Source organism: Orycteropus afer, unplaced genomic scaffold (genome assembly GCF_000298275.1).
Source record: "Orycteropus afer afer isolate SDZICR_OR568_19922 unplaced genomic scaffold, OryAfe1.0 scaffold00142, whole genome shotgun sequence".
Lineage (NCBI taxonomy): Eukaryota > Metazoa > Chordata > Mammalia > Tubulidentata > Orycteropodidae > Orycteropus > Orycteropus afer.
In genome coordinates this window covers 3,353,040-3,364,665 of record NW_006921729.1, presented here as the reverse complement: position 1 = coordinate 3,364,665, position 11,626 = coordinate 3,353,040, and the positions used below count along the sequence as shown (strand labels likewise).

Sequence of the window (11,626 nt, the reverse complement as noted above, 5' to 3'; positions counted from 1 at the left end):
TACCAGCTTCTTGATGTTTGAAGCTTAGCACACCCAAAATAGTGTGCTCAGCCCAGAGTGCCTGAAGTGCTGAAAACTACTCTCTACTTCATGGCATTTCACCCCAGCCCCCAGAGACCTCAGACCTGACTGCCCTTGCTCTAGGACAGCCGGCATTCTTTTGTGTCCTCCTTCCCACACAAGCTCCAGGAACTAGACCAGAGCAAGTTCGTAATCTGGCAATAAATTGGGTACCAGCAGAGGAGAAGAACCCAGGTCCACTCTCAAGTTCTCCTCTCTCAGAGACAGAGGACGTGGTGCCAAGGGCCTGTCCCCAAGGCCTTCCCAGTCTGGCTAAAGGATGAAGTATTCTAAGACTTCTCAGAGGAATCCCAAAACTAGCTGGGAGGGGCAGACTCACCCTTAGGGTGAACTGTGGGAACAGGAGCTCATTCTTGGAATAGTGGTGGTCAGAGGTCAGGCTAGGCAGGAGCCATCAGGGAAAGTATCCTTAAGGAAGAGGACCGAACTGAATCACCCACAAGGACATCCTTATTTGGGAGCATCAAAGGGAAACTGAGTGTGAAAGCTATGTGGAATGGTACAAATGGGACAAATTCTCATTATTCATTTACAGTCCACCTCTGCCCTGACCAGTGCATAAAGATGAGATTTGAAATCTGCCCTCGGCCAGTGCTGAAGCTGTAGCAGCTGCCTGGGCTAGGGGCCTGGTCAGCCTGGGGGTGCAATCCTGACTGTGCCCACTTTTGGCCTTCTCAGATATCACCCATTCCCCAAACCCTCCCAGAGAGTTCCTCTGGTGTCCCCAAAGGTTTAGCCAAGAACACTAAGGAGCCCAGGGGAACCTGTCTGGTCCATCTTCCCACAGGCCAGGACCATGGGTTCTCTGGACACAGCCAATTTTGACCTGAGTCATCTCAAGACCAACCTGGCACCTTTATTGGAACATATCACACTATAGCTCCCCAAAAAGGGACATTTTCAGATATTGAGGGCTAGCCTTGGAGCAGGAGTGGCCCTGCTCCCTAAGCTTGACTGGGCCCCAGTCACTCAACTCCAACCCAAGACCACTGGGGACCTGGGCCACAGGGGTCCTGTGTGTCTGCCACTGCTTCTTTTCTGGACTGTTGTGGCTTGGTGACAATGACATCTGAACCCAGCTTCTATAGCATGGCATTAAAGATTGCATTCTTCGCTGCCTCTTCACTCACATCCTCGGACGATGAATCCTCAGTTAGAATATCAGAAGTGCCTTTGTAGTATGGGTCCTGGCTTGCCTCTTTCTGGAAGCTGAGCAAAGCAGCAAGTTTGAGGCCCCTTCAGCCATGATGGGCTCTGCATCCCCGGAGGGGTGGGGCCTTCCCATACCTGCAGGTCCTCGCCAAGCTTCTCCATGGGTCCATGAGGAACTCTTACTTCCAGGATCAGACCTGCTCTCTCTCCTAATGCTAGCCAGACTCTTTACTCCTCCATGTCTTTAGGTTTCTGTCTACCATCTTCACTGATAACACTTACTGAGCACTTGCTATGTGCCAGACACTGTGCCAACTGCATTACGTGGGCTTAATCCTCCCCCAAACTTCCATGGGTGAGGAAGGCTGGGCTATGTGGCTTTACCTCTCTGTGCCTCTGTTTCATCATCTGTAAAATGGTGGGTTAACAATAGGACCTACCTCACATGAGGTTTTTGTGAGAACAAAAATGAGATAAGGCATAGATAGGTCAGGACCTGACACATAGCACATGCTCAGCAAATGTCAGCTATTGTTATGACAACATTACCCTTTCTGCAAATGAAGAAAGTGAGTCTCAGAGGTGTTAGGTAATGGTAGCACAGAAATAGACATGCAGATGTCACTTCCTCTATGAAGCTTGCCCTGGCTCCCCCAAATGAAGTTCTTTCCTTCCTGGGCTCCTATAGGCCCTGCACATCCCTCTGTTAGAACCTGCTGCTGCTGTTTGCGTATCTGTCTCTCCACAAACTATGGTTCCCTCTTACCTCTGACAGTACAGCCTCTGGCACAATGCCTAGCACAGAGTTTGAGGGAAGGAGGGAAGGAGGAGAAGAATGATGGGAGAAGAGAAGAGGAAGGCCAGAGGCAGCAACCCCTTTGGTACAGAGCAGAGGGCCAGAGGGCACTGTGGGACCTTAGGCAACCTCTGAGCCTCACTGGTCCTCAGGTTTAGATCCTGGAAACTGCTATGGGCTCTGCTGGTCAAACCCCAGAAGGGATGGTTCTACCAAGTACAACTGGTCTCCCCCAAAGGACACTCCGCCTTCCCCCAGGGCCCAGCAGTGTCCATGAAGGATAGAATCCAGTTCCCAAATGTAGCCACTGGGGCTGAGGCCAGGGTTATGAATGAACACTGGGTCCTTTAAGAGGATCTGGGAGTTGGGTCAGGAAAGGAGAGGTACTCAGAGAGCAAGATCCATGCCAGTCCCCTGTGCTCTGGGAAGGGAGGGAGGCCAGGGCAGTGCTGGAGTGCCCCTGAGGGGCACCTCCAAAGGCAGTGTTCAGCCCAGACAGACAGCTACCTCCTAAGAGGACAGAAAAGGACCTGGCCCAGGATGGGTCAGGAAAGCCAGGAGGAAGGGAGCTGGCAGAGGCTGGGCTGAAGTTGAGGCAAGCAGGTAGACCTCCAGCAGAGCTAGCAGGCTGCTATAGCGACAGGGTAGCCCTCATGTTGCTGGGCCTTCTAGCAAAGGAGCAGGGCTGGACAGTGACTGACATACTTCCAGTGGCAAGGGCTTGGGGAGCAGGCCCTGTGCTGGCTGGAGCCCGGGCCTCACACACACACACCTTAGCTGTGAGGACAAGTGTTCTATAGTGTCAACGAGGGACTGATCTTGCATTTCTGGCAGCTGGCAGCAGAGGTACAAGGCTAGGGCAGCCGAGCAGAAAGACAGACAGACGGACAGGATGGAGTAGTTCTGCTTGATGAGTAAGGTCATCAGAGACAAGATGGCTCCAGTCACCAAGGCCAGAGACACCAGCCCCAGACCTGTCGACCTGGAAGGGGGAGTGAGAGCTCATCTGGTAGGCGGCACAGGGCCAGAGGCTGGGTGAGGGGAAGGAGGGAGTGGCTCCCATGCAGCCCCACACCCTCCAGTCTTCACTTGGTCCCCACTCCTTGTGCAACTTTGGAGAATTTTGCTCTCCATCGATTCAAAGTGGGTAATAATTTCTTCTGGGTCTGCTTCTTGGTGGGTCAGGAGTGGGGGAAGTAAGAACCACACAGCATCGTGTGGTGTGAGAGAGAAGACAAGGGCAGTGACTCCAGGTGGGCAGGGGATACTGTTGACATCCTCAAGGGCTCCTATGGTGAAAGGTCTGAGCTCAGAGGGGCCCAAACACATTCCAAAAGTGTGAGCAGGCAGGGCTCTGGAGTCAGACTACCTGGGCCCAAATCCCAGCCCTGCCACTTGCTATGTCTGACCTTGAGCAAGTGCTTCATCCTCTGATTTTCTCATCTGAAATAGGATTCGTGATAGCATTTGGGGGGTTTTTGTGAGGGTTAAGAGAGGTGATCCATGTAAAGTTGTTAGCACAGTGCCTGTCACCAGGTAGCTGTTCTTATTAATGTTGTGATTGTCTGCCCCTCCCCATGCACAAACCTCCCCCTTCCCCTCTAGGCCCCATACCTGAGGACAGTGGGTAAGAGTTCAGCAGTGTAGATGAGGAGCAGGGTGATTGAGCTGGCCAGGCTGAACTCTCCAGTCAGGGTCACCAAGGTCACCGTCAATTTCAACTCTGTGACCAGCCAACACAGGCCACTTGAGTCTGGGCCCATTACCACCTCAGGGGGAGGGCAAAGAGGGAGGGAATCCTGCCCCCAGGCTGCCCTCCCTCAGCCCCTCCCAGAAGGCATCTTAACAGTCCATCCCCACCACCTGTCAGCTGGTCAGCAGACTCAAGCATTCGGCCAGAGAGGGTCAGTCTGCCAGAGGCCTAGCCAAGCTGTGGATTAGTACATCTATAGTAGGAGAGCTGGTCAGCAGGGCTGAGAGGTTCCACTGGGATCTTGCTGGCCTCACAGGCCACCATCCATCAGGCTGGGCCCAGCCCCCACACCTCTGCCAACAGTGCTCTCTCTCCTCTTCCAAATTCTCACCCAGTGGCAGGTTTGCCCCGCCCAACCTCACCCCACTTGCCTGCTCCCTCCCTGGGCATCCACTTAGCTCCCAGGCCCACTCAGCAAACCCTCCTCGAATCCTGTGGACCAGGCTTCCAACTTAGGGCTCTCTCACCTAGGCCCTGCTTTCTCTCCTCCCCTTCGATCTACTTTGAGGTGGATAGGCACAACGGGAGCCTGAACACCTAGGACTGGTTCTGGGTAGCCGCATGTGTACATTGAAGGAGAAAGAAAAAAAGCCAGCATCCAGGGAACCCCTTCTGTGGGCATGGTGAAGTTGGGGTGTGGAGGCTGTGCTCATGGCCTGGAGCTGGGCCATTTGCTCTGTCAGCCTTTCCTGGACCTGATGGTAACCCCAATCCCCACTCTAATCCCAGGATGAAATCAGAGATCTAGGCTACTTTTTGGGGATTCTATTCCCAGTTTCTCTCACATGATTCAGAATTTTAAATATTTCTGCTTGATTCACTTACAAAGATCCACTTCTAATAATAAATTTGTTTTCACCAACAGCCAGTCATCACTGCTAACATCTGAGAGAAGGAGAGCCTCATCAAGAAACACCCAAACCCAGTCCCCAGAGGAAGGAGGGAACGCGAGTTGATCCTGGACACAGCTGAGAGAGCTCTCATGTCAGTAATGCTAAGTGTACACTGACCTCTTCGTGTCTAAATTCTAGCCTGGTAATTTGCCAGCTCTGTGACCTGGGGCATATCCATTGTTTTAGGTCTCTTTGATATGCTCAAGATAATTGCCAGCCCTAGCCTGTTTCCTTCTCTAGTTATGAGCCCTGCGGGGAGCAGGAAACAGAGGCCTCCAGACAAGAACTGTTCCTGAGAGTTTAGCCTAATCTTACACTTCATTTTCAGTGGGCAGGTTACAGGTTCCAGACCAAAACCAAAAACCAAACCCATTACTATCAAGTCAATTCTGCTCTTGGCAACCCCAAGTGTTAACAGAGTAGAACTGCTCTGTAGGGCTTTCTTAGGAGTCCCCGGGTGGTGCAATGGTTAAGGGCTAGACTACTAGCCGAAAGGCTGGCGGGCTGAACCCCCAGAGGTGCTTCAGAAGACATGCCTGCAGATCTGCTTCAGATCTTTCAAGGTCACAGCCTTGGAAACCCTAAGGAGCACTTCTACTCTGCACATACAGGGTCGCCAAGAGTTAGAATCAACCCTGCACATATGGTAACTGATTACAACATAACAACAATCTTTATGGAAGCAGACTGCCAGGCCTTTCTTTTGTGGAGCCATTGGGTGAGTTTGAACCACCAACCTTTAGGTTAGCAGTTGAGGGTAAACTGTTTGTGCCACCCAGGGACCTAAGAAGTTACAGAACAGGCATTTCACAATCAAGACAGCTACAGATGAGAAGCAGGGCCTGGAGTAGCAACTGAAGAATGTTTTTGCCATCATCCATTCACATTTAACCATCAGTTTTGCTTCAGATGCACAATGGATGGAATCAGATGGAAGCAGGATGCCCATTGTTCAGAACAAGGACAATTTCTCTGGGCACCATGCCTACCTCTCTCAGGCCTCCAAGAGCGTGCATGTGCCCCCACTGCCAGGAAGCAGACAGTGCCCCAGTGATGAGGCCTGCTCCTAAGGGGCACCCTCCTCAGCGTGGGTGGACTGTGAAAACAGGAGGCCAACTCCCAGATGTATCAGGTTGCTGGGCTGGGCAGGGTGTGCTCAGAGAGTGTTGGAGGGAGGAGGAAGCCTGGGCAGAGAATGGTGAGCTATACCTTCAGGGAGGAGAAGGATACACAGGCACACAAGGGAGGCTTGGAAGAGAGTCAGAGCCAGGGTCCACTTCCTTCCAATATGCTCCACGAGCAATATGCAAAACAGCCGGACAGGCATCTCCAAGAGGCTAGGAATCATCTGTCTGGCATAGTGACTCATGCCAAAATCCTTCACCTTGATGCTCAGTGTTAAATAGCTGTAAGTGACAGTAAACCTAGAACAAAGCCAGGAGAAATATACAGAGAGAAATATAGAAATATAGATAGACGTGCTCTCACGCGCACGCGCACACACACACACACACACACACACACAGAGAGCAAGGAGTATAGGTAGAAGACAGAAGGAGTAGGGCTGGGGCATCAGGAAATACCCACAGAGGTCAGTGATCTATGGGCCAAGCCAGCATCCTACAGGTTTCACCCCATGGCTCCTGTCTCTTGCTCCCCTGGCAGCCTGACCATCCCCATTGCATCTCAGTGTTCCTGGCTTGTATGCCTGCCTGCAGTGACCGCCCACCAGCCCTGAACACTCACCACATGCAGCCTATTATCAAGGTCACCTTGCAGAGGTACATATTGCTATAGGAGTCCAGGACACAGGTCTTACTCTCCTTCTTTCCAGACAGCTCCAGCTACAGGACAAGCAGGACCAGCCAGAGATGGGGCTGAGACCCCAGCTTTACCTCCCCCCCTTCCAGGAACCACCAAGTCTGCCTGCCTCCCACAGTGCCTGCCTGGCTTCTGGCCTTCCCCTGGCAGGGCTCAATTCTGCAGTCCCCATTCTGAGGACACCCCTTGTGCCAAGGCCCCACATGAAAGGATGAGGAGAGAAAAGCCCCTTCCACAGTCTCATAGCCCTGGGTCCAGTCCAAGCCTGAAGCCTCTTACCTTGTTCAGCAGATCTAAAGGAATGACCTTCTTGTTCACGGAAGCAGCATAGCGCAATACCTGCTTGGCCTCCTCCACCTTCCCTCTCACCATCAGCCACCGTGGAGACTCTGGAAGAATCCTGTGTGACCCCTCTCTCTCATCTCATCCTTCTAGGATGCTTCAGAGACCCAGTCAGTCCCTCCTCACCCTCATCTATGCCCATCCACATCCAACAGGAGATGACATAGACATTAGAGGCTGTGAAGGCCACCACCACCCTGGAGATGCCCAAGTCACACACAGCCCCCCACTTCTGCTGCCCTGCCACTGTACTCTTCTTACCCTCAGAGTCCTCTCTAAGAACATTCTCCTTCTGTACCTCAGGGAGTATCCTCATCTGCCTGGGCATCCTGAGGGCACCATCCTCCATGCCCACACCTTCTATGAGAGCCCTAGTTCTCACAGTTGGGGTTTTCTGTCTCCTTTTCTGTCTCCCTAACAGCCTGGGGATTACGCAGAGAAAGACCTCAGCTCTGACCTAGGGCCCAGGGTCCAGCACCCTGCCTGGACTGTCAAGGCTGGTCTCCAGCTTCTACATAATTTGGAAAGTCTCCAAGCTACTACCTACATGTGCTCTGCTCATTCTTAGGTGTTAACTGCACCTCCCATAATCCATGCTGTGTATAGTGCAGTGGTTAGTGTGCAGGGACTCTGAGCCATACAGACTGGGTTCAAATCCCTGTTCCTCTACTTTCTAGCTTTGTGACCTTGGGCAATAGAGAGTTATTCAGACTCTCCAAAGCCAAAGTTCTCCTCCCTTTGCCCTATAACTGCTCCATGGGACTGGCAGGGTCCATCTTTTGAGGTTGTAAAGATAAAGTGTAATTTTAAGATTCACTGTGATAATTTCTTCATACAAAACTGCCTGACCCTTAACAAATGAGTGTCCTCCCTCTCTGTCTTCTCTCCTTTTCCTACCTGCCCACAGTTAGCAACACTATCCCACTCCTGCTCCCATCTCCTCCACTAACTCCTTCACGTTTTGCTCCATCAGTTGTCTCTTCATACCTTCAATCTCTCGTATTCCTGTGACTCCTCTCCAGTTAAAAACATCAGATACTCTTCCCTGACTCTCAGCTCCCATGCCAGTCATCACTTTTCCCCTGCCCACCTCAGCCCAACACTGTGACAGTTATCTCCTTAGGGACACCATTTCCTCAGCTCCTAACCACTCAACTCCCTGCCACTCCACTGAAGCCACTTAAGAAGATCACCTAGGCCCAAAGACCCTTCTCCAGCCTCACCTTTCTTGTCTTCAACCCTGACCATTCCCTTCTCCTTGAACCTTGCTTTTCCACAGTCCTCCTCCTGACCTCCACCCCATTGCTGACATCTCCAAGGGGGGCGTTCCAGGGGCTCTGCCCTTGGCTCCTTCTTATTTCATCCACGTGTACTTTCTCCCAAGGGGAATCTCACCCACTTCCACCTCTACAAGCCCCTCCACACACCCTACCCTGATCACCAGCCCATCAGACCCATCTCTGTGCACATCCTGCACTAGCTTGCTCACCAGATATAGGGAATGACGGAGAGCACAGGTGCCCCACCAAGCAGAAACAGCAGCCGCCAGTGGGGAAGGATGTAGGCAAGCCCCAACAGGAACAGGATCCCAATGGAGAAATAGCAGTGTGACAGGATGACAGCGCGGGCCCGGTGCTCACCTACTAGCCACTCAGTGACTGTACAGAAGAGGACAAAACCACAGTCAGCTCAGGGCCTCAGGGCTGCTGCCCCTGTACGCAACCTCCTAAGATGTCCCAACACTGCCCTGGCAGCTCATACTGGGCAGAGGATCTTGTGCCTGCCTATAGTCTGTACCTTGTCCAGAGATAGGCCCTCAAAGCCAGGCAGAGTTGCTTTATGCCCCTAGGGCACACCTGAGGCCCCTTGCCTGGCCTCCCAATCACATAGCAGCTCCTTTTCAATCTGGCTGCTGCCTCTGAACATCTCTTGCCTGACCATATGCCTCTCACAGAGAAGGCCTGGCTCTGCACAGTACCACACATGGCCTACCACTTGTGGCCCAAGGCAAGGAGTCACTATCCACACCTTCCCTCTGAGCACGTTAGTGCTTTAGCCCCCGAGGCCTAGGGCTCTGTGGACTAGCCAGTTCACCCCCAGGGAGCTCTGGCAAGCTCCCAACAAGGAAACAATTCCTGCCTGGGAACCATGAGCACACCTGGCCACCGCAGCTGTAACACTGTAAGAGTGTTTATGCTCCCAGGCTTTGGATGGGGTGGGACAGCAACTGAGCACAGACTGGAATCACTGAGGATTGTTTCCTAGATACAGGCTTTGGGATCACATCCCAGCTTCTTCACTTAATAGCTTAGCCAGTTAGTTGTTAAATTCTCTGAGGTGCAAGTATCCTTATCGGCTAAAGAAATAACAAAATAGTGCCTACTGAATAGTGTTGTTGAAGGAAATGAGACAATGCATATAAAGGTTTAGCCTCTCATCTGGCCCGTCCTTAGAGCTCTGTGCGGGAGGTACTTAAGGGGTACAGAGAGAATATGGGGATGGGAGGTGGTAGGATGGAGGCTAAGGATAAGAGGGCAGGTTGTGCACTAACGCCAGCCTATCCATTATCCAGGCACCCAGGAGAGGAGGCTCTTTCCATCTCTGCCAGCCTGATTGGGCCCCAGACTTTGTCCTGTGGACTCCTGGTAGGTACACACAGCCGCCCTACCTGGAGAGGGCCCTGCCCCCAGGAAGCTAGGCCTCACCTAAAGACATGCTGCTGATGATGTAGCCCGCCACCGCCTGGGAAACAACGAAGCGGAAGAGCAGATAGACTTGCAAGCTGTTTACGAAGGCTGTCCCAAAGCCGAAGATGAACAGCCCCAGCAGCGACAATAGGATGGCGGGGTAGCGGCCCAGCCTGCAGATATCGAAAGAGGCTACGCCAGGCCCCGAAACCTCCTTGGCTGCTACCAATGGGGCACCAGGGACCAGTCCCTAAACCCTTCACTGGCATCTGGAGTGCCCCTACCCGAACCTCCCCCAGCTTGAGAGCCTTCACCTCTCTATGCCCACAAGGAGGGTGGATGTCCCGGGAGAATAGTGAAAACACCAAGAGACTCACTTGTCACCTATGAACCCGAAGATAATAGATCCTATCAGGAGGCCCGCCATGTACACAGCCACTATCAGTTCCCAGTTCAGTTCCTTGCCACACACCAGGTCAAACTGTGGGTCATACACAGGGATTGGCCACAGACCTCCACCCAGAGTCACCCTCCTGGGTCCAGAGCCTAAGCCTTCTCACTGAATGAGAGTCTTTAAGGAGATGGAGCCTGGGAGAAGGGGCCTGTGTGTGCAACAGGCCTCAGCAGTTACCTCTGCATCTCACTCTGGCCCTGGCTACCCCCGTCCCCCACCGGGGAGCTAGGCCTGGAGGGAGGGCCCAGAAGCACAAGCCACATGGAGGATGGGGTGGGGCAGCAACTGAGCACAGACTAGAATCACTGAGGATTGTTTCCTAGATACAGATGCTGGACCCCAGCCCGGAGATTCAAATTGGATAGATCTGTGAAGGGCCCCTGGTCGTGCAGTGGTTAATCACCCTGCTGCTAACTGCAAGATCAGTGGTTTGAACCCACCAACTCCTCCCTGAGACATATGTCTGGGGAGTCTGCTGCCGTAAAGATTGCAGCCTTGGAAACACTAGGGGGTGGTTCTGCTCTGACTTGGGGTCTCTATGAGTTGGAATCAACTCGGTGGCAATGGGTTTGGTTTTTTAGTTTGTGGAGGCCCCAGATTGAAGCAGCTTCTTTCTTATTCCCTATCTTCTGAGAGTTCTGAGGGCAGAGCCATACTACAGAAGCAATTCCCTGGGAAGATATCAAACCCTGTCATCCAATATCCACCTTTCCCCTAACTTCCTGGCTAAGGCAGACTGGCTGGGGCTAGGCAGCAGAAATTCCACGTTTCTGTCCTGGCCTTGTCTCTGCAGGGTGACCTCAAGCCAATTACTCCCTCTCTGTGGACTTCAGTCTCCCTACCTGTTCAGTGAGGGTGGGGGCACATGTCTAGGCCTTGGGATGGCTACAGACAACTCAACACAAAGCATACCTCATCTGTCAGTGATCGCCTCTCAGACTCAGGATAGAGCCACTCATTTTGGCACATCTCTGTGTGGTTGAGGCCAAGTTTGATGATGGACTCTAGATCCCAGTCCACAGGTGAGTACATGAGACATGTCAGGAAGCTGCCATTGGAGTCTTGGGGGATGGTCAAATTCAGCTGCTCAGCCTCTGACAAGTTAGAGTCCATTGCCAGGATCCAGCTGGTGTTGCAATAGGCCTTCTGGGCTGTGAACACGAAGGAGTCAGCAAACATGAAGAAGCTTAACAGGATGTTGGGGATGAAGGTGAGGGCCACCAGCCTCCGCTGGAATGTGCCAAACTCCCCCACTGCATTCAGGATGCTGGCAAACGTGTCATCCTCATCCTCATCGGATCTGATGCCCTTCGGTCTCTGTAACAGCATCTCCAGACAAAAGGAATGAGGATTCAAGATCCTGGAAGAATAATGGGATTTAAGTTGCTCTACCTTGGAATTGTCTTCCCTTGCCATCTGTTCAAAGAAAGGATGCAGCTCAGTCCCTATTAACACCACTCTAGGCACCAGAGGTCAACATGAGAGCAGTGACCAGGCATTGGCCTGACTGGCTTGGAACAATACAGATTTCAACCTTGATGTTCTTTGTAGTCCCCTTCTCTGCTTCTGATGTTTCTTGGTTAGCACAGTTTGCCCCTTGTTGACCCATCCACCGCTGATTCTTAATGCATTTAAGATTATTTTTTT

General features: G+C 52.4%; 1 protein-coding gene across 1 annotated transcript; it reads right to left on the bottom strand.

Annotated features, from left to right (window-relative positions):
- Positions 1 to 2,376: 2,376 nt before the first annotated feature.
- On the bottom strand, positions 2,377 to 11,395 carry SLC22A14 (solute carrier family 22 member 14). The gene is given in 11 exon segments (XM_007945754.1): positions 2,377 to 2,386; positions 2,802 to 3,011; positions 3,644 to 3,759; positions 3,761 to 3,798; positions 5,885 to 6,099; positions 6,422 to 6,519; positions 6,776 to 6,896; positions 8,328 to 8,496; positions 9,544 to 9,698; positions 9,903 to 10,006; positions 10,892 to 11,395. Coding segments are annotated over 11 exon segments (1,740 nt in total).
- Between the last annotated feature and the right edge of the window lie 231 nt (positions 11,396 to 11,626).